At 47.8% G+C, this 23083-nt stretch overlaps 1 protein-coding gene across 4 annotated transcripts; it reads right to left on the bottom strand.

The window, feature by feature from the left end:
• Positions 1-5997: 5997 nt before the first annotated feature.
• On the bottom strand, positions 5998-11800 carry LOC144176009 (uncharacterized). 4 transcript variants are annotated; one of them, XR_013323748.1, is made up of 5 exons: positions 11380-11800; positions 8125-8334; positions 7948-8012; positions 7651-7745; positions 5998-7566 (listed from the first exon to the last, which is right to left on the bottom strand). XR_013323748.1 is itself a non-coding variant. In XM_077705102.1 (4 exons), the coding sequence occupies exons 1-4, from the start codon at positions 8315-8317 to the stop codon at positions 7515-7517; spliced, it is 405 nt and encodes a 134-aa protein (XP_077561228.1). In that variant the 5' UTR covers positions 8318-9004; the 3' UTR covers positions 5998-7514. The 4 variants fall into 4 exon arrangements, 2 of the variants coding, with proteins under 2 accessions (XP_077561228.1, XP_077561229.1); XM_077705102.1 differs by lacking the exon at positions 11380-11800 and having other exon boundaries at positions 8125-9004; XR_013323749.1 differs by lacking the exons at positions 7948-8012; positions 11380-11800 and having other exon boundaries at positions 8125-8998.
• Between the last annotated feature and the right edge of the window lie 11283 nt (positions 11801-23083).

The following is a 23083-nucleotide window of genomic DNA, read 5'->3' on the forward strand; positions in this document are numbered from 1 at the left end:
TATTTTTCACTTGTCTGAAGTGTAATCAGTTGCATCTGCGTAAAGCATCACTTATCTCTCGTTTTTTTTTGGTGATTGCTCTGTCAGCTGTGTAATTTTGGGAACGTATATTTTTCTACCTTGTCAACAAAGTGGTCTGCTTGGTATTGACGGAATGTTGAGTAAAAGCCATTTGAATATTTTTGTGCTTACCAGAAGTGAAAAACTGCAAATAAATGATGTTTGGCTCTAGAAATCTGCTAAATTCACCTTTTGGTGCTCCAAAGCTGCTCTTTTACTGCTCGAAAGCTCCTCCAAAACAGCATTATTCCTGCTGCCTGAGCTACTCCAACAGGCCCGCTTCCACACCTGTAAATGCAATGAAGATTTGCTGAATTCAATTCAATTTTCCCGCATTCACACTGCTGGTGCGTTACCTGTTGGGACTATTTGTTACACTTTGGCTTGGCACGCGAACCGCGAGATCTGGGCTTGAGCGAAAGCCTTTTTTGTATTTGTGGTTGCAATGCTGTTGTTACCGCATTTTTTAACAGCGAAGGCTTTTTCAGGCTGGCAGCTCGGCCAGTAACGTGTGCAGGAAAACCTCGCTGAGTGATAACAGAGAGTTTTAGTTTTACGTATGTAGAGGCTCCACGTACCTAGAACTTTCACAGGTGACCAGTGCGCATGCTCAGAACGTGAAGGTCCTACGTGAGTGTTACGGACGTGCGTGAGATATTCGAATTTTTACGTTGCGGTGTTCACGTTGTTTACGTACGTAGAGTCGACCAACATGGCAGCGCCCAGCCCTCCCGCTTCGCAGCGAAAACAGCTTCGTCGCTAATCCCTCGGTGCGATGACGTGTTCTAAGCTGTTGATTTCGTCTTAAATTTGCGCATTGTAACCTTCAGCTAAAGTTTAAATCGATAAAGACTTTTTGTTTTTCTGATAAAAGGGCGATCTTGCAGCTGTTAAGCCTGACGAAGTAGTGTTCGTCGTCGTCATAGCAATGGTCTCGTGAGATCACGCGAAGCTCAGCTGCGGGATAACGCGAGGGAGGGAAAACTTTATTTGCACCAGTCAAAAGCACAAATGGGTGTGCCCCCCATCAGTCGGCCAGAATCCCTTGCGATTCGGCGGCTTCCAGGGCAAGACCGATGATTTTTCTCTGAGTGCCGGAGGCCTGGCTGAGTAGCAGGGCCTCCCAGGATGCAGCACTTCTGTGAGGTTTTTTGTAAGAAAGACACGTCCAGACCATGTGAACGAGATCCGCTATGCCCTGACATTTTTTGCAGTTGGAATCGGATACTTTGGGGTGCCATTTACTGTACAATACGGGGTTTGGGAAGACCCCCGCCTGTAACCTTCTCCAGTATATATCTCCTCTTTCCTAGTAAAGTGCGGGTGAGCTAGTATTGTACTATTTCGTGGAAGTTGCCTAGCCCGTCGTCTGCACTCGGGAGGGGCTCCGCATACGGAGGAACCGGTGGCGGCAGCGATTGCCCAGACTGTCAGACCTCGGGCGGTCGCATGTGCCTTTTCATTCCCGATGAGACCCCTATGAGCTGGTGCCCACACTAATGTTGCCTGTTTGATGGGTGCCTTTACGTTCGCGAGGATCTTCCATGCCACACTGGATATCCTTCCTCGATCGAAGTTTCTGATGGCAAACTTCACGTTGCTCACGATTGTTTTCATTCCTGATTGAGTCATCGCCAGAGCGGTGGCTGACTCTTCTGCCTCTGTTACGTCTTTGCTCAGTACCGTGCAGCACGAAACGGGGACCCCGTTTTCCGTAACCGCCACTGCCGCGAAAGCTTTTTTCGTCTGATATTGCGCTGCGTCTGTGCACAGGACGTCAGTCCTGCCACCATATTTAATTTGCAGGGCTCTGGCTCTACTTTTACGTCTAGCCTCGTGATGCGTCGGGCTCATGTTTCTTGGCAGGGGTGACACAGTAAGTTTTTCCCTGAGCTGCTTGGGTAGCTCTATACTGTCTTTGACTCTTTCTCCTGTCTGGTATCCCAGACGCTCTAATATTCTCCGACCCGTCTTGCTGCTCAGCAGCCGTTGTTGTTGTGTCGCATTTGCCGCCTCAATCAGTTCATCAATAGTATTAGATGCGCCCATACTAAGTATTTTGGCCGTCGAGGCGTTTGGGGGAAGACCTAGCGCACATTTGATTCCCTTTCTAATTATGACGTCGAGCTTACTTTTTTCTGCCTTGGTTAGCTTCAGGAAGGGGCCTACGAAGAGTACCCTACTAACGCCGAAGGCTTGGAAAGAGCCTGAGTAGATTACTCTCTTTCATTCCACCGTGCTTGTTGGAAATGCGTACTAACATTCTGCAAATTTGCGCGACGTCGTTGTCTAGTTTGCGGATAGTCTCAGTATTTCTACCGGAGTCCTGAACGTATAGCCCGAGGACTCTGAGCTTGTCCCTTGCGGGTATAGGCTTGCCGCCGGCCTTCAGTTTACGTCACAGTCATTTCTGCCCATCCTTTTGTTGTTTTCGGGGAGGAGGAAAAGCGCCTCGGATTTTTCGGCCGAACATTTGAGTCCCAGCGGCTCTAAGTAGCGTTCGATCCCGTCTATGGCATTCGGAAGAACGTTCTCGATATGTACATTGCTGCCACGATTTACCGATCGTCCGCGTACATGTTATGGTGCCTTCTATCCTGTCGAGTTTTTCCGGGAGTCCTATCATAGCCACATTAAAGAGGGTGGGAGGTGGTACCAAACCCTGTGGCGTTCCCGTGTTGCCTAGATTGATGTTTTCCAGGGACATACTCCCAGTTCTATGTTTGCCGTGCAATCTGAGAGGAAATTTTGCACGTAGTTGTACGTTCTAGCGCCTACATTTAAAGGGGTCCTGAAATACCTTCCGCCGATGCTGGATGTACATGTACCCAAATAAAGCAATGTATTTGCAATCTCCTCCCGCAAGAATTTTGTTAAAGCGATGAGTATTAGCTGAGAAATCGTAAATCAAAAACCGCGCATTATCGTCGCTCCGCGTTTCCTCCTCCTTTCGACTTACTCTCCGCTGTTGACGGCGCGAGAGCCTTGCCTCCCATGATGCTGCGCTCCGCAGCGGTGACGTACTTCCGCTATTGCGCTGCTCAGACTGTCGTCTGCTACGGGCAAGCTTTGTTGACACCATGAATCCCGGACTCCGCTCAAGGCTGGAAAAGCGAACGAAAAATCTGGCCGCATGTATGCGGCGGCCTGGCCTTGCCCTTTCGCGGTGTACGTTGCTGGCGGCACATGACTTTTTATCGGCGGCGAACTCGCAGCCGCACGGGGAGGGTCGTGCGCTCGTTCCCTTGATGTACCGCGCACTGTTTATCCAAAAAGCGCCGTATCAGATGTGGCCCCGCTGGTGCCGGGTCTTATTTTGTGGCGGTGGTAATTCCTGCCGGCGGCTCGGGCGGCATGTGAAAAAGTCATATTAAACCGATACAGAACCCGTGCACAAAACGCTTCAATCATGTGACCAGTTCAGCTTGGGGCGACGCGTGGTGGAGAGCGGCAACGTTGGCAAAACATGCTCCGCCACGGCTCTGAGTTTTCTAGCGCTGGAGCGAGCGCCATTTCTTTGACAATCTCAAACATCGGTTGCCCTGGCAACAAGGCACAAACCGCTCTAGAAGTCAGTTACGGTTGCGTGATCCCGGTTCAGCTCGGGGCCCCACCTTGCGACATGTCGGCACTGCAGGCGTACCACTCACTCCCACTGGGAAGGGCGATATGCGTTTGGCATTACAGGAGGCTATGGTGTGTGTGTTGTGGACGCCTTTGTTTCGCGATGAAATGCGACGTTGTGCTTCTGCGGGTGGATAGTGCTTCCCATGGTCTGGATTATCTTTCTCGAGCGACGTACGACTCAACCTCGCATGGGGTATGTGCAGTGTGCGTGGCTAAAAGCCATCGGCTTGTGCGCCAGAGTTAAGTGACTTGCTGTTCGTCCCCGCAAACCGCGCGCCAGGTGAGTACCGAATTTACGACGGGCAGGAGGCAACCAATTCTCTGTCAATCGTGGTTCAGACTTTCAACGCATGTTGTGACGTTGTGTTCGTTAGAAACGCATCTCTGGATTGTTTTGAAGTTCAATAAAATGTGTGCGTCAAACCCGGGCATTCAGCTCAGGGCGTTCTCTGCGATTGCACGAAAGAAGTGCCACGGGGCTTCAACGCTTTCTTCATGGAACGTACTCAGGTAAGAGAATATCCATGTCGTGTTATGGCCGTGTTGCATTCAATACAAACGGTTAAGCGTTTGTTTTACACTTGTTTCGTTTGTCGTAAAATGCCCAAGCACTCCGGCACTCCGCTGGCAGATCAGCCGGCGAGCCGACGCTGAGCAGACGACTCATCTCTTTGCCGGAAGTACGCGAAAAAGCCCTGTCAGGATGCTCATGACGAACATCTGGGAATCGATGATGTAGTCATGTGAATATGGCGGCGTCCAAAAACATGAAGGGAAGGGTGAGAAAAAAACTACAAACTTTGCAACAAAAGTGTGAGCTTTCCGCTGCGCGTAAAAGAGTAATACTTGGCACAGAGGGCGTTGACGACCCAATCTAACGGTTGCGCTAGTTCATTTAGTGTGCTCAAAATGCCTTTCAGGGCCCCTTTAACTTGCTCAAGTTGTGATGGATGGCTGTGTCTGATGTTGTCGAAGGCTTTGGCAACGTCAAGACCGACGATGGTTGTAGTATCTTTACCCGCGTCGTTTATGATGTCTTTTCTGATCTGGAGCAATCGCAGACCGAAAGCCTAGCTCTGAATATCCTATCATGGAGTCCGGGTACAGTTCCTCGTCCTCTAGATATCGGCTAAGTCTGGTCTGGACTACGCGTTCCATTAGCTTGCCGACACATGAAGTGATAAGCCCCAACCACATGGAGCGATTTTGCGAGCGACTTGGGGCGCGACGCGACTAGCGACGAACTACTTTTCGCCGCGCACCAAGTCGCTCATCGAATCGCTCGGTTCTGGGTCGCCAGAAACAGTCGCTCGCCTCCCGGAAGTGGCCTCAGCGACTAGCCAATAGGAGAGCCCCTACGTAAGCACGCAACCTCCGGTTTGGAAAGAGAGCGGTGGGAAGATTTTGCAAATCCACGCAGACGACGTTTGCGGTGCAGCGGCAAAGAAAGCTTTGCGTGGCAAAGCTTGTGTACACGCTGAAGCAGAAGCAAGAAGGCTCCCGCTCACACTGGGTGAGACCCGTGTGGGAAAAACGACGTCAAGAAAGCGAATTCTTCACGGCGTTCATGTTGGAGCCGAGAAACGAGGCGCAGAAGGAAAAGCGTGCGCTATCTATAACCCAAACCAGTTTTAGAGATGCAATGAAGTGCAAAAAGCAAGGTAGAAAGGCGTAATACTTTTTAGTCGTGCTTTTTATGACAAATGAACAAAAAAAATGTTTGCAAACATCCAGCGTACCAAGCGCGTTACCTTGCGCAGTGCGGAAACATTGAAATCGCCATCCTCAGTCGCATGCTCAGTCGCTCGAGCCGTCGCTGTCATGTGGTTGCCTCGGCGAGCGACTTCGGTTCGGCGACTGCGGATCCTAGTCGCGTCGCTCGTCGCGTCGCTGGAAAAATCGCTCCATGTGGTTAGCGCTATAGAGATGGCCCGTTTCCATTCCGAAGGAATCTCTCAGCTGTCCCAGCATTTTTGCATGTAAGCGGCTAAGTCATAAATAGACTCTTCGGCAGGGGCGGATCCAGGTTTTTTCTGAGGGGGGAGTCATCTTCTACCAGTGATGATGATGATGATGATAAAAAGGAGGATGAGGATAGCAGTCTTTTTTCTATTCACTGAAATATTTCAAACCACAAATACAAGAAATAGAAAAAAAATATTCAACTAGACTTTTTCTACGACCTGAGGGGTCACCTTCAAGGGGGTACAAATTCCCAAATTGAGGGGGGGGGGGGTCAGGACATCCGGACTCCACCTCTGGATCCGCCAATCCCAGGTAGCTCTACTACCGCGATTTTTCAGGACGAAAGAAACGGCTTGCAAACATCCCAGACAATCCGATCACGCATTCGCGACGTTTTCGAAAGGTCTTAAATCACCTCTAATGTCCAGCGGGTATTACTATTTCTAGACGATTTATTTACTCTCTTTAAAACATCCTCGAAAATCGGTTTAGAAGTGGGATTTTACAAGAGCTGTATAAGTCTGTTAATGTGACTTTTCAATCCGCATTTTAGAGGGTTAGAAGACGTTCTGATAATTCTGGTCTAGAAAAGGGCTTTAGAAAGATGCTAAGAATCCCTTTCTTGGGATATTTAGAGCCGCTTTTTAGACGTATTAAATACGGCTTTATGAACCCCCCTCCCATACCCCCCTCCCCCGGAGGTGATGCTGTGGGCGAATGCAGCGGCTTTGCTGCATGCATTCGCAATTAAAAGCCATTTGGCTCGAGCAAACATTTTATTGAGACCAAGCCATGGGGGTAATGTACTGAGGAGAAAAATACCGTTACAATTCAGAACACAATGCGGTGAAAGCATCCTTTCCAGCTGCCAGAAGCATCTTATATAAAAACATTACAGTGGTCACACGAAAGAAAGAATTCTGTGCAAATAAAACGTTGAACAAAAAAAGAGCAATGCAAGAAACTTGTAGCAACAAGTCCAGAACTCTACACTTTCTTATTTTCAAAGAAAGAATGGAGGGCAAACAGAACTCTGAAAACAAAAACAAAAAGAAATCAATGCAAGAAACTTGTAAAGTCAGGTCCATAACTGTGTGAACTTGCTTATGGATATTGGAAGGCGCGAATGAAGCACAAATAAAACACTACAAAAAAGGCACACGCAAGAAACTCACCATCACGTCCACAACTTGTACAGTTGTGTATGATTACTTGAAAGCAAGTATGCAGCACAAATAAAACTTTCACGAAAAAATAAATAGAAGAAAATTGTACCACCAGGTCCACAACTTTGTACATTTGTTTTTAAACTGAAACAATAAGATGCAAGCGCTTGTTCTACAAAAAATGATACCAACTTAGGAAAGTGAAACAATTGAACTGCGTTTATCTGATAGATTACATTGTAAAAATGTACCACGAAATTACTAGGCAGAATACCAGTGGTCGCCTGGAGCCAGCAGTGTTAAATACTTCCTTCCAAATAAAGAGCCACGTGCAGTATGACTAACAAAGCATCACCAACGGGAGTGAACATATATGTTCACTCCCGTATCTTGAATGCAAAAGCTTTTCTTCAATACACATGGATCATACATGGTTGAAAAAAAAGAAAACAGTGCACAATTTTTCTAAACAAATAAAAAGCCATGTGCAGCACGACTAGCAAATATCACCAGTAGTAGTGCACCTATCTTAAATGCCAAAACTTTTCATCAATAGGCATACATGCTTGAAAAAAAAAAAAAAAAATACCCTCAACAACCACAACAGATAATGGGGTCCTCTTCTCTGCACTGATGAGGGGCAAATCCTCCGTGACCTTTCTGTCGACGACGCCTTTCCCATTTCTTGCACTTTCCTTAGCTGCGCTGTACTGGTCGTACCTCCAGCTGTTCAGGTTGTCTGGATGAACTGCAGAAAAAAAGTCAATAAAGACGCCTAGATGTGTAATCCGTTTAAAATACCGTGTTATGTGTTAGTCAATGTGGGTCTTACGTTCGCGCCTTTGCATTCTTGAGCTGGATCATGATGACTGTCTTCATTTCTGCGTCCATGGCTCCTCGTGTTTGCATATTTGCTCTCACAGCCTCCTAGAAAGAATTGTACACGCACGCATAATTCAGAAAACATCCCTTTTTTACGGCCTCTTGTACGTTACCAGATAAATTTAACTAAACTGAGCAGTTGCAATAAGATAATAAAAAGTTGAACCAGGGCAAGCTGAAGCAGCAAGCATGGTGCTATTTCATTTAACACTGCAGGCTTGACAGCCCAAACTACCTATTGACTAACCTCTGACGAGGCGGCACAAGCCTTGTTTTTCTGGCCCGAGTAGCTGAAGTTCGCCGTCAATTCGTCTACAAATAAGAACCGCAACTGAGCCCCAGCGTGGCCAACGGATATGCCACCTAAGCCTGCAAGTCGCTTGATATGAAAATAAACAGCAAGTGAGGCGGGAACTTCAAACACCTTTAGAATGGCCTACCAGGCTGCGTTCGAGGTCCTTGTTTTCCTGAAGGCTGTCCTCCAGTCTTCCTAAATCTTCAGCACACTTCAGGGGAAAGCTCCAGTCGTCCATGTTCAGTTGAGGCCTCTCGCACCATCGGTTCAGAAGATTTAAAGTTTGCTCATTTTGCTGCCGTACGTAAGCAAGCTCCTTCATGATGAGCTTCCTGTCAGCTGCATTGGTAAAACAATACAAAGACGCGCAATGCAGACCAGTTGAAGATGTACGGAGAGGGACAGCTACTTTATGTTTTATGGCCTAGGTCTCGCTCCAGTGAAACAGTCAAAACATATCAGTATAAATGACAGCACAACTCTGCTCACGGCTACCCTAAACGGCTACCCCAGCGCGACCTAAACAAAGACACAGTGGTGCATATTCAGTGCCACTGTAGACGTAGGGAGTTCAACTCTTAGCCGTGCAGGCTATACCTCAGCAATGAAACAAAATTCCACTAATGGGCTTTAACGAGCAGTAATCCTCACCACTGGCGGCAACGCATTAAAGTTTATCCTTTACTCAAGAACATATGCATCCCACACTTCACTGAGGTCAATGTCTCGCTCGTAGCCAAGACCACCAACGGGCATACGGAAAACACCATGACATCGCGTACACGGATGCAAGTTCGTACCCCACCCAGTCTCGGCACCTGGAAGTGGCGACTACACAACATAAGTTCATTACTTGCGCCTCCCTTAACACCCCCTCCTCCTGGGTCGCCGAGAACTCACTGTTCCTCTGGCAATCACCCAAACTACGTCACCGATCATACTCACGAATTCCCAGGCTGCCTGTTGTAGCTTCTTGTTGAATAAAATGGTCCCAAAAGCCCTCCAGCTACTGAGCCATGATCACTCCACTCGAACATTGGTTTTCTTTGGACTCTAGCTCATTCTTCACTGGTGGGCAGCGACTATGCCCACCAGCAGGCCCACGGCCGTTTTTGCAAGGCTACCGAGGGCGATTTGGACACTCCACCCCTGGTCACCTTCCAAGACATCAATCAGGCAGCATTACCGCGCCCTTATAGGCAATCCCTCCCCTCTTCATTCTAACCTACTCAAACACGAATAAACTACTCTCAGTAGAATTCACACTAACACTTTCCCTCACCCGACCTGGCTGCACCACCTTTATCCAACCAATACCCCTTACAATGTAAAATTTGTTCTCAACCTGGCACCCTAACCCACATCATCGTCATCAGATGGGCTCACAAGCCAACCCTTCCACTTCCTTCCTTCTCTCCCCACGATGACGGCACAGCCTACACTTCATTACTCTTAACGAATCGTACAATCGTAAAGGCTGCAAACAGGCACAATGCATTAAGTTCGCTTGCAACCAGGCAGCCTTAAAGTTTTTCACATTTAGGTAAACTGGCGTTTACTCAAACTTGTGCGGGAACTAGCCTCCAGTTTTGAAATTACAGACAAAAGCGATCCCGTGAGTGATAATGATGAAAGATTTTTATCAGCTGTAAAGGGACAGTTAAGACAATAAGGAAAAGGTCAACGCTGGCATGTCTGGAAAAATTAAGGGAGTCGATATTCGACCGCTGTCCGGTTGCGATCTCACCGGCAGTTTTCTGTCGCGAGCTGCCTAATTATTTGCCAACTGCTTCGCTTAGCCACGGCACAGAGATCTTCCGTCAGGTGAAGGGTGCAGGCCTTTTGCGCTAGGATAATTATTTGCCGGCAGCTTCGTTTAAGTAAAGGTCCTATTCTAGGTCCATTTTAAATGCGTTGTGAAGGCACAAATGACCGAAATAACCCACGCGGTCGTACTGTCACGGAAGTTGTCCTTGGCGAGCAAAGAGTGCCGGCATTTCGTGTCAGAATAATTATTTGCCGTGAGAGCACGGCCGGGTGGCTTATTTCGGTTATTTGCGCCGCCACAGCGCATTAAAATTGGGCCTAGAATATGACCTTTAGTTAAACCAAGCTGCCGGCAAATAATTACCCTAGCGTAAAAGGCCTGCACCCTTCACCTGACGGAACATTGATGCGCCGCGGCTGAGGCAAGCAGCCGGCAAATACTTAGGCAGCTCCTACAGAAAACTATCAAGAAAGCTGCCGGCTAATAACAGCTTACAGCGCGGAAGACCGGCACTCTTCGCTCCACGGCAGCTTGCGAAAGAAAACTGGCCAGCTGACTGCCGGCAAAGCGCGTTCTCATACAGCATGCCGGCACTAATCATGTGACCGCAGCAAGCCAATAAGGGGAGACTGCCGGCAAACTTCCACTCGCGCGGGTAGGCCGGCCGCCGGCCGAATATCTACTCCGAAGAATTGATGTTTCAAGCTGATATATTTTAAAATTTGCCTAAAATATGCAAAACTAACCATCGCGCGACATTTTTGCACTACTTTAATTTAACATTGCCGAAAGAGCCTTATCTCTAACCAGGATTTAACATCTTGCGACGCTTACCACGTCTATCATATCTATGGCTGGGGCGGCATGTCGCGATGGCAACAGTCGGGTCGGTTCCGAAACAGATCGCGATTTGAACCTGTGTAGGTTTTAATTGCGGCAATGCGTGGATATCAATTGCTGCGAAAAAAAAATAAACAGGCGCCAGTAAAATTGCAGTGCCGCTTCGAGCAGAGGCAACCGTGCTGGAGGCGGTTTGCAGAGCTTTATCGGCATCAAAACACAGATATCTCAGGCGCTGCGGCTGGCTAAACGTTCACCCACGACGCCCTGTCAGGTAGGCACTGCGTCATGGCATGGGACGACAGAATTCTCATAAGGAGTGAAACAAACCCACTTGTTCGTCTACGGCCCTCCTGGGTTAGTGCACAAAAGATGCCGCAAAATTTTGACGCCGCCTTTCCCAAAAACTAAGGTAAAAGCGCAGCTCAGCGTTTCCGACCAAGGATGCCAAGATGGAGCACAAGTTGTCGCGCAAGTAAACCAAAACATTTAATAAATGTTACAATGCGAACAAAATATTCCAGGAGCAGCTGCTTAACCAAACACTTCTCGCTTGAAACTAACCACGGTATTACGTATAAAACACTCGTGTTTGACAACATCGCAAAACTGCACACATCAAGAGAACTTCACGGGCGCTTGTGGCTGGAAATAAAGGTTTTTTTCAGAATCACTGTCACAAATGCACCAGAAACATTTACGAGTCACAGCGCGGCGGTATCAACGGGCGGAACAAAATGTGACCTATGAAAAGGGCACAAATGGCAAATACTTACAAAGATGAGGGCTACACAAAGAAGCTCGAAGATCGGCGCCCAGCCGCAAACTGACCGTTGGCGCCAAAATGATTACTCTCAACCCAGCGCGCGCCCAAGCTCATGCGAACGCTGCGGAGGAGGTAGAGGCAGAGAGGAAAGCCACTGTTATCCCAGTCCACGGAGTCACATCAGGCCATACCGTTGGCGCCAAACCCGATTACTCTCAAACCAGCGCGCGCCCAAGCGCGGGACTTTACGGCCGTCTACAAGAAGGCTAGAGGAAGAACTGCTAAAAGGAGTTATCAGAAATACGTTTTAAAGACGTCATAGTCGGATGGATATTATCCTTGCAATGATTGACTTCTAGAGGCCATCTTTTCCTGTCTGAAATCCCTTTCTGACGTTTCCTACATAAATACGACGTTTTCTAGACATTCTGTGCTGCCTGGGATGCTCTTCGGTGAGATTTCGTAGCATTTTGTTGTTGACTTTGTCTGGCCCGGTGGCAGTTTTGGTTCTAAGGTGATTTAGTTCTGCTCTAACTTCCGCTACTGTAAGCGGGGTGTCCAGGGCCTCGTTTGCGGCTCCCGCGTATTCGGGAAGAGTTTCACGGGTGGACGGCCCCAGGTATTGATTACGGATCTCGTCTAGTAAGTCTTGCGTGGTTCCCTCGAACTTGTAGACTAGGGTTTGGAGTTGCTGGCGCGTGTAGATGTAGGCGTGTAGGTGGATCGAGTAGGTGTCTAAGTAACTTCCATGTTTTTGCGTTTCCCATTTTTTTGTTCATCTGACTTCATGTGTTTACCTAATTTAGTCTGGTCAGCTCAAATCTCCCTATTTAAGGCTGCAATCCACTTACATAGTTTCTCCTCTAATTCTTTCTTTTTCCTCCATAAGCCGACGAGGCGGCTGTCAGTCGTTTCGATCCCTTCGTCCTTCTCTATCTTGTCCGTTGCCGCTTGAGCGACTTCGACAATTTTCTTACTCCACTCCCCAAATGTCGCGTATCGGTTCGCTTGCCGTCGCGTCTATGATTCTGAAAGTTTTTCGCCATTTCGCCACGTGGCCTTGACTCCGCCGTGTGTGAGGGTGAGGTCGAGTGTCGTGTCTGACGACACACTATTACCTTGCCTCGTCGAATTCATGGGGTCGGTGATTAGCAGATCGTGGTGTTAAATTGTATCGCACAAAGCCCTACCTTTGACTATTGTGTGTTTGTACCCCCAAGCTGGATGTGGGGCATTAATTGAACTCCCCCATGACCAGCAAGGGAGCACCTTTGGCTAGATTTTTTGCTCTGAAAAACAAGTCTCCAAAGTCGCATTTCCTCTGTTTGGGTGGGCTGTACACATTCAAGACGTGTAGACCCTTATCCGTGCGCTTACGCGGGATGAGCTCCACCATCGAGTGGTCGATCTCGGTATTCCGTCTCGTGCTGCACTGCCGTTACATTTCGTTTGACGAACGTGACTACCTGGGTGTCGTCTCCGAGGCCCGGGTAGGCTTTATACCTCGATAATTTGGAATTTTTCCCACATTCTTGAATCGCAATTATTTCTGGACGACCTTCGCCGCTGTCGAGGAAAGCCTGCAAAACCGAACGTTTTAGATGCGGCTGCATCTCATTAACTCGCCTTGTCCCTCCATACGGCGTTGTTGTTGTCCGTCCACACCCCTCCCCCATTCTCCTCGCCGGGCTCTCCGCCGCTCACCCCCTCTCCTCTCCGATAGCGAACACTCTCTCGCGAGGGGCATTGGATTGGATTTGATTCGATTGGGTTGTCTTGAATTGGATTAAAGTGGATTGTGTTGTGTCATAGCCGCGCCACGTTGCGTCATAGCCGCGGTCGTTCCAGCACCGGCCAAAGAAATAAATAATAAATCATACGCGTTCCTCACACGTTTCACGCAGTTAGAGAATCAACCCAACGGAAACACCAAGTGAACCTCCAAGATGCGTTGCATCTTCACAGGGTTCCCCTCGCGGAAAGGTGGGGTAATTTTCTGCCGTAGCCCCTACTATTCCACTGCCAGGCTATAAGAGAGTTGCCTGTGATCCATCGGGTCTGTTGAATGCTTGATTTTTCGCGCTCTTTTGCCGTCTAATGTTAGACTTGTCTAACCGATCTGTGTATTTCTCCATGTCCATTAGTCTATCCTCTACCTTTTTCAGGCTCTTCAACTCTGCCATTGCTACAAAAATCTTTTCTAATTTCGACACCCTACCGGCAAGTTGTTCGTCAACGTCGTTCAGTTTGGATTCAAGTTGTTCAAGAGGAGGAGAGTGGACTACCTGTTCCGATGCCTTTGCGGTGATTACTATCTTGATTTCGTCAAGCTGTCTTTTCAGTTCTGCGTTTTGCTCCATAATAAACTGATTTTGCTCCATCATAAACTTATTTTGCTCTGTCCTTACGATCTCCGCATTTGCATCCTGGGCGGTCCCACTCACCCAGCCTACCTTTGGTGCGTTCGTCTTGCAGTTTTCCAGCGATGCACGGACGCTGCCGCTGTTTTCGCTCGAGCTTTTGGCAGTCAATAGAGTTTCAGTCCTCAGAGGTGGCAGGCAAGGGAAGGAGACGGATCGGTTCCTCGACTTGCTTCGGCTTCGAGACATGCTCCTCGCGCGATCCCGGCTTTGGTCCCTTCAATTGCCCTTTGCGATCCTTTGATGGTTGACTGCGCCTCTCTGTGCCTCCGCTTCTCGTCCGCTTCTTCTTTTGTTGCCTGTTCTCCAAGCTTTCGCTCCCATTGTCTCTTTTTCAGGACGTACGGGGTGCGATAGAGAGCCTTGCACCTCTTGTCACCCGTCGCGTGTTCTTTCCCACACAGCTGACACTTCGGTACGCAACGGTGCACATGTTCACTCGCGGGCGATGGGTCACCGCATTTCCTACATTTCTCGGTGGGATTGTTGCTGCAGACATCCGACCGATGGCCGATGTTGCCGCACTTAGAGCAGACTTCGTACCTCTTTCGGCATAGGAAGCACTTGATGGGCGATCCGAAGCACTCGACCCATCGTGGGACTTGGGGATCGGCAAAAGTGATGATCACTGATTCCGATCTTCCCATCCTACGCACCCCGATGATAGGGGGGCTAGTGCGGTGGGAGGAACCGACCTCAAGCTCAGCGGGTTCTTCCCCGGCTGCACGGCCGACTCCCTCTTCTCGGGGGACGGTCGACACGCCCCAGAAGAAGGCGCCGCCGGGAAGTGGCGCTGTTGTACAGGTGCTGTTCCTGTGCGACCCCCCGACCCTCAAAGGGTACCGAAGGGCCGCGGAAAGCCTAGGCGTCCAACAGGAGGCAGTGGAAAAGAGGCGGAGAGGGAGATGGATGGGACCTGAATACAGGAGACCAAACCCAAAGAGACCGGTATGGTGCGAATCATACAGCGGAACTGTCATGGGTTATTACATAACATAGACGACATTCACGAATTGTTAGAGAAGTCCCACTTACATCTGCTCATCAACCCGCACCGAATCATGCATCGACATCTCCCTTGCAACGACATCCCTAAGTGCTTTTTTCACTTGGTCGACACTTCAAAATCCTCTCAGGAGTGACCACTACCCAATTTTTCTGGACTTGACAACAGCAGTACCCATCCTACCAGAGCGCACCAAAAGGTGGAAGTTATAGCAGGCTAACTGGTCTCTCTTTGAAGAAGCATGCGAAATTGAATTGCTGGAAATACAGGACTTGAGTTCGAATGAAGCTTGCAGCCTAATAACTTCACGGCTCGTGGGAGCTGCAAAAGTGTCTATTCTTGAGTCCTCCGGGACACGAGCTCCCCAGGAGGGCGGAGGTCAAAGCCGTGGTGGAACTCTGAATGCAGGGACGCCCGTAAGAAGCAAAACTGCGCATGGTCCCGTTTCAGACGCTACCCCACTGCTGAATGTCTAGTGAACTTCAAACGACTCAGAGCAGAGGCATGCAAGATAAGATGGCAGTCGAAAAAGGCTTCATGGCAGTACTTTGTAAGTTCCATAAGTAGTAACGTTAGCGAAAAAACGGTCTGGGATAGCGTCAGGAAAGTGAGTGGCACTTACAGTGCATTTACCATGCCACTTTTTGATGGTAACAAAGGCCTTGCCGAGCAGGCAAACATTTTAGCTGAATATTTTGCTAAAGTGTTCAGCTCAGCCCAGTACTCTGCATCATTCCTCGGGTTTAAAGAACGGGCTGAAAAAAGAATAATTAAGATAAACTTGAGTAATGAAGAAGCATATAATGCACCTTTTTCCATGGCTGAACTACTCCTGGCGATTGCTCAGGGAAACAGTCGGGCTGCAGAACCAGACCGAATTCATTATGAAATGTTAAGACATCTGACCCGAGGAACCTTAAAAGCCATACTACATTTCTTCAATAAAATATGGGTTGAAGCCTACTTTCCAGTAGCGTGGCAGGAAACCATTGTGCTCCCACTACTGAAGCCAGGTAAAGACCGTAGCGAACCAGCAAGCTACAGGCGAATCGCCTTGACAAGCTGCCTCGGGAAATGTTTTGAACGGATGATTAACAAGCGGCTCACTCATTTTCTGGAAGAAAATCACGTTATTGATGCCCTTCAGTTTGGTTTCCGGGCAAGGCACTCAACAACCGACCACCTTCTCCGTTTAGAAACTAAAATTAGGGAGTCCTTTGTTCAACGACAACACTGTGTCTCCGTATTTTTTTACTTGTCGAAGGGTTATGACACCACATGGAAACATGGTATAATGCTAGATCTGCAGGGTTATGGTGTAAAGGGCAGAATGCTTGGGATGCTGAAAAGTTATCTTTCTAATCGCTCCTTTCGAGTGAAATTTGGAACGGTACGTATTATCGGATGTGTACACTCAAGAAAATGGCGTACCTCAGGGAGGTGTTCTTAGTGTTATCTTGTTCCTAATAAGCTAAACTAAGTCGCACGTGTAATACCGAAATCTTTGATGTATTCGCTTTATGCGGACGATATTCAAATCAGCTTTTTCTCGTGCAACTTAGCATCCTGCGAAAGGCAACTGCAAATTGGCATCAATCGTCTAGTGCAGTGGGCCGAGGAAAATGGATATAACTTCTGTGCAGAAAAAACAGTCTGTGTGCCTTTCAGTCTGTACCGAGGAACTGTACATCCTCAGCTGCACATTAAAGGGGTCCTGAAATACCTTCCGCCGATGCATGGATGTACATGTACCCAAATAAAGCAATGTATTTGCAATCTCCTACCGCAAGAATTTTGTTAAAGCGATGAGTATTAGCTGAGAAATCGTAAATCAAAAACCGCGCATTATCGTCGCTTCGCTTTTCCTCCTCCTTTCGACTTACTCTCCGCTGTTGACGGCGCGCGAGCCTTGCCTCCCATGATGCTGCGCTCCGCAGCGGTGACGTACTTCCGCTATTGCGCTGCTCGGACTGTCGTCTGCTACGGGCAAGCTTTGTTGACACCATGAATCCCGGACTCCGCTCAAGGCTGGAAAAGCGAACGAAAAATCTGGCCGCATGTATGCGGCGGCCTGGCCTTGCCCTTTCGCGGTGTACGTTGCTGGCGGCACATGACTTTTTATCGGCGGCGAACTCGCAGCCGCACGGGGAGGGTCGTGCGCTCGTTCCCTTGATGTACCGCGCACTGTTTATCCAAAAAGCGCCGTATCAGATGTGGCCCCGCTGGTGCCGGGTCTTATTTTGCGGCGGTGGTAATTCCTGCCGGCGGCATGTGAAAAAGTCATATTAAACCGATACAGAACCCGTGCACAAAACGCTTCAATCATGTGACCAGTTCAGCTTGGGGCGACGCGTGGTGGAGAGCGGCAACGTTGGCAAAACATGCTCCGCCACGGCTCTGAGTTTTCTAGCGCTGGAGCGAGCGCCATTTCTTTGACAATCTCAAACATCGGTTGCCTTGGCAACAAGGCACAAACCGCTTTAGAAGTCAGTTACGGTTGCGTGATCCCGGTTCAGCTCGGGACCCCACCTCGCGACATGTGGGCACAGCAGGCGTACCACTCACTCCCATTGGGAAATGCGAGATGCGTTTGGCATTACAGGAGGCCATGGTGTGTGTGTTGTGGACGCCTTTGTTTCGCGATGAAATGCGACGTTGTGCTTCTGCGGGTGGATAGTGCTTCCCATGGTCTGGATTATCTTTCTCGAGCGACGTACGACTCAACCTCGCATGGGGTATGTGCAGTGTGCGTGGCTAAAAGCCATCGGCTTTTGCGCCAGAGTTAAGTGACTTGCTGTTCGTCCCCGCAAAGCGCGCGCGAAGTGAGTACCGAATTTACGACGGGCAGGAGGCAACCCATCCTCTGTCAATCGTGGTTCAGACTTTTAACGCATGTTGTGACGTTGTGTTCGTTAGAAACGCATCTCTGGATTGTTTTGAAGTTGAATAAAATGTATGCGTCAAACCCGGGCATTCGGCTCAGGTTGTTCTCTGCGATTGCACGAAAGAAGTGCCACGGGGCTTCAACGCTTTCTTAATGGAACGTACTCAGGTAAGAGAATATCCATGTCGTGTTATGGCCGTGTTGCATTCAATACAAACGGTTAAGCGTTTGTTTTACACTTGTTTCGTTTGTCGTAAAATGCCCAAGCATTCCGGCACTCCGCTGGCAGATCAGCCGGCGAGCCGACGCTGAGCAGACGACTCATCTCTTTGCCGGAAGTGCGTGAAAAAGCCGCCCAATAGCAGGATGTCTAGCTCATGACGAACATCTGGGAATCGATGATGTAAACATGTGAAGATGGCGGCGTCCAAAAACACGAAGGGAAGGGTGAGAAAAAAAAACGACAAACTTTGCAACAAAAGTGTGAGCTTTCCGCTGCGCGTAAAAGAGTAATACTTGGCACAGAGGACGTTGACGACCCAATCTAACGGTTGCGCTAGTTCATTTAGTGTGCTCAAAATGCCTTTCAGGGCCCCTTTAAATCGGCCCAAATCCCTGTTCGAACTGCACACAAACTTCTTGGTTTAATATTTGACCAAAAGTTAACATTTAAAAGCCATGTTAATTAATTATCTTAAGCAGAAATGTCTGAAATCAATGAATGTTTTAAAACATTTATCCCATAGAACCTGGGGCTCGAATCGTACCTGCCTTTTGCGGCTGTACAACGGTCTAACTCGTTTCCAGTTGGATTATGGCTGCTTTATCTATGGATCTGATCGCGAATCTGTACTGAAAGTGCTCGACCCCATCCACCACTCGGGCTTGAGAATAAGCACCGGAGCTTTCTGGACATCTCCGGTACAAAGCCTGTATGCAGAAACCAATCAATGGTCACTTAAAAAATGGAGAGTACTGCTTGGAAACATGTACATAATGAGAATTCTTTCCTGCACCACTCGCCCTTGTCGACAGCTATTTCTGAAACCTCGCTTTGAAACTCTGTTTACCAACAGGCCTCGGACTATTCCAACGATGTTTTTCAGGTACCGCATTCTTAATGAAGCCCTTGACTTTTATGTAGATGATACCATGCTGGTCACCCACAGAACCGGTTATGCTCCATGGGAATACCGCAAGCCACAATGTGACTTTTCCTTGCTGAAGTACAATAAGCACAACACTCAAAAGGAACTACTGCAGCAAGTGTTCTTAGATCTCCAGTTCAGGTATGCCGGATGTGCTACTTACTTCACAGATTGTTCTAAAGGAGAAAGGCATGTGGGAGCAGCTGCAATTGGACCTTATTACGAAGAATGCCAATGGCTCAGACCCGACGCTACTATCTTCACTGCCGAACTGCATGCCATACAGCTCATTTTAAACAAAGTATGCACTGAAAGGACACCGCAGTCAATCATCTTCTCTGACTCTCTCAGTGCGCTAGCAGCTCTGTGTCCAGGAAACAAAAACAGAAATCCGCTTGTTCAACAAATGCTCAACCAACTGATGGGCTGTAGCAAAAATCACTTAGACGTGAGTTTCTGTTGGGTACCGAGTCACGTAGGAATTGATGGCAATGAAAAGGCAGATGCCCTCGCAGCCCAGACAAAAGAGTTCGAGGTGATGGAAACTCGTTTACCCTAGCAGGATTACAGAAGGAGACTAGAATTATCAATAACGAATGGAATACGAATCAATGGAATCAATACGAATCAATGGAATCAATACGAATGGAATAGAATCAATAACGAATGGCAGTCGGAATGGACAGAACTCAATGAAAACAAGCTCCACCTTGTGAAGCCGCACCTGAGAGAGTGGCAGAGCTGCATACATAAAGAAAGATTTGTAGAGGTGGTGTTATGTAGCCTAAGAATTGGGCACACGCGCCTGATCCACAACTTCCTATTGCTGGAAGAAGACCCTCCAGAATGTGAGCAATGTGGGAAGCACCTTACAGTAATACACATACTTATAGAGTGTCCTAGTTGCGAAAACAAGCGTCGTGAATTTTTTCCCCACTTTTATAAATTTCACGTTCCATTGAACCATGTTTTACAGCTAGGCGATGAACCTCTGGTTCCCCGGGAAAAGTTTTTTAATTTTGGAGTGCAATCAAGCTCTTACAGAAATTTTGATTTTACCACTTTACATCATTTTTACATGAGCCTTTCACCATAGTGTGTACAAATTTAATATATTACCTTGTGTCAGGCGCATTATAGCCGAATTAGGCTGCTGCACCAATAAAATTCAAATTCATTCATTCATTCATTCGGGAAGCAGAACCACGCATAAACTTAGCCTAACCAAGAATAAGCGATATAGGTGGGGCTGCCGGCTTCCCTTTTTGCCCAGTCTTCGTGCCACTAGGGGCCCTATTCTCGACTGCACAAATTGCCGGCAATTTGCCGGAAGTCTTGCCTTGGCTTTCAACTTTGGTCACGTGCTTCTGGTTGACAAAGCGGTTGTGTGTGTTGTCGCCATTTTGGCGTTTTGTGACGTTTACGGGTACCAGTTCTAAAGTTTGCCTTATTTCTCTTTAGTGAAAGGGCATAATTCTTGGCGGGCATGAAAAACCAGACTAAAAGCACGTACTAGACATGACAACGTAGGCCTGTCTTTGGTATTCAAAAACAATAATGCCTGTAATACACGCCCTCTCTGTGATTGGCTGAGAAGGCATGACGTAATTTAAGCAGTTGGCGGGAACGATTACGTCATGCATTGGCAACTTCAGGCTGCGTAAAAGTGACGTAATGCTAAGTAACAGCTTGAAAATGTCGGCTGTATTTGTCGCAAAATACAAGCAAAATAGGTCAGAAAATTGCCCCGGCGTTCGGCGCCGCGAAATGTCCGCCAATTCGGTCGCTGCCGTCTTTTTCAGTGATCATGCCATAAACTTGTAATATTGGCGGTGAGATGTTTGAGTGGCGCCCTCTAGCTCTGACGTCGGCTTAGGGACTCGCGCCGCTGTCGTCTGCTACGCTCCGCTTGTGAGGGGCAGCAGTGCCTGCGCTAGAAATCGCCCGCTTTGATGGTGTAATGTATTAAAACGCCTATTTTTATTAATTCAGTTATTTGTGCCAGCTTCTGACACATATGGATAATTTCAAGCTGTATACTCTACAAGTTTGCAACACACGAAGAGAGAACAAAGAGCATCGGTCAGAAGATCGTGTGTAACTCGTCCTTTCTAGCTTATTCACGAGGTTCCGCGCTCAGAGTTTCTCGATAAGTATTCAAAATTCGCAGGCTTCTTTCAGTATGTCTGAGATGTTCTTGCGAATGCTAAGAGTCGAATGCTACGTGCCAAGCAGCGGGCCCCTACACGCGCATCGCACAGCAGGAAATAAAACTGCTGTCTTCTATTTCTTTCGTTGTTCTTCACTTGTATAAGATGAATCGTTTTTGTTTTTGTGCCCAACGCATTAATTTTTGTGCACCTTCACAAATGTCTTATAAGAAGTTTTGGGGATGTTTGGGAATCTCACAAAGATATACTAGTGTGGTTATTTTCTTCAGGCTGTATGGCATACGTTCTCTTCTTCACAAATCGGCTTTCGTCATGGCTGCGTGCAAGAAGGTGCCTGTCGGCAGCGTGCCTGTCGGCAGAAGGAGCCTGTCGGCAGCGTGTTTATTCACATGCAAATATTTGTGCTACGCCACCGCGATCGCGCCCCACAGAACGTTGTCCAGAGTACTCGAAGGCTGCTTTTGTGCTCCGAATTTCCATTGTAACCAGCGTTATCATAACGAACTGGCTCTCAACCCGAACAATTATGACATGATTACGGTGTTAAAGGCTTTATACACTCGCTAATGAACGTAATAAGTAGTATACGTGCGTATTTTACAAGAATCGAAACCGATTAATATTTCCAAGCCACTCTTAATCGTTTTCCAACCCTTCCAGGCGTAAAGAACAAATCCTGGTCTACTTGGGATGGCGTTCTATGCATTAAAGAAAATTACTCTTACTCTCTTGTCTTGGACTGAGGACCCGGCCAACTTATCAGCTCGACTGTACTATTAAATAAATTTTTCTCCTCCTCCTCAATGCAGTTTTCCTATAACGCATATCTGACTACTGGGGCGATATGGCTGTGAGGAATGAAACCGAAATATCACCCATGTCTGAACAAACATAGTGTTACTGTATCTTTACCGTAGACGTTACTCGTTTTGCTCAATAAACATCCATACTGGTTAGAAGCCTGGTATAAAACGAGCACGCGCCTATGCACACAGTACGTTATTTGGAACTCAACCTACATTTTTCGCGCGCCATATATAGTGCATGTCGGCATACTTTCAAGCCATGACAACGTAAAGTGATGTGATGTAATAGTTTCGAGCGTTCGGAAAGGTTGCAAAAACTGTTTTACCTTACAAATGATTACCGGGAATCGTACTTCCTTCTGCCAAACCGACAGCCCCGAAAGCCTGAAATTTGTTTTGGTCTATTTTCTATTTTCTATTTGGTCTATCTTCTATTTTCGCTGTTGTCGATTACAATCACCTGGCTGTTCACTTTGTTCGAAAAATTGCTGAATACAGAATCTGACGCCCAGCTCCGACTCTTCACGCTCCGCACCGGACCGGCTTCGCAAAGAATGAGGAATGGGGCGACGCTGGCAATTTTTCTTCCATAGCGGTATCCAAAACTATACTTCAACTCACGCCTTGAGCGATTTTAAGTCTTTTATTATGATAAAAATTTACGCACACGCGAAATCTGGTGCGGAGAAGCATCAGACGTGAACCGAGCGCGACGAAACAGCACGGAGAGCGAGCCCGACTGAAGCAGACGACAAATGCGAGAATCCCTAAGCTGAGGTCACGGAGGCGCGCTTCGCAGCGCCGCCCGTGGTCGCGCTCACCGCCAATAACAGCAGACGATGGCGTGGCGGCGGTGGTGGCAGGGAAGGTGATAACGCAACAAAGCTTGCATTGAAGCAGAGAGCCCAGCTGTGTTACTAAAAGCGATTGAAAGAAATAAATAGATACGGTAAAAAAATTGTGTGATGTTCTTTAGCTCGACATTCGCCTTTCGCACGCTTTTGGATTAAGTTACTCTATCGGCTTCTGGTGTTGACGCAAATTATGACCTCCAGAAATGTGTTTTTCTTGTCAGCCTCAGCTACCGTCTTGATTTTTATAGTACGTGCCAAGTGTTTTTATATCTTTCTTGCACAATATTTAATACCTTGGTAGCGATCTTTATGAGTGAATCGTCAAATTACACTGCACGTCGTCATAGGTGCCGCACGTCACTGATTGCTTACGTCGTGCTTACGCAAAAAATTGCCGGCAATTTGTGCAGTCGAAAATAGGGCCC

This window comes from Haemaphysalis longicornis, unplaced genomic scaffold (assembly GCF_048455015.1).
Source record: "Haemaphysalis longicornis isolate Haplotype H1 unplaced genomic scaffold, Haemaphysalis longicornis Haplotype H1 scaffold_3, whole genome shotgun sequence".
Lineage (NCBI taxonomy): Eukaryota > Metazoa > Arthropoda > Arachnida > Ixodida > Ixodidae > Haemaphysalis > Haemaphysalis longicornis.

What these genes read in the sequence shown, in the direction of transcription:
- LOC144176009 (XM_077705102.1), bottom strand. Translation starts at nt 8,317, where the DNA reads ATGAAGGAGCTTGCTTACGTACGGCAGCAAAATGAGCAAACTTTAAAT. An exon ending in CTTGTGCCGCCTCGTCAGAG is followed by an intron (nt 7,746 to 7,947) that starts GTTAGTCAATAG and finishes AATTCTTTCTAG; the next exon opens with GAGGCTGTGAGAGCAAATAT. An exon ending in AAGAATGCAAAGGCGCGAAC is followed by an intron (nt 7,567 to 7,650) that starts GTAAGACCCACA and finishes TTTTTTCTGCAG; the next exon opens with TTCATCCAGACAACCTGAAC.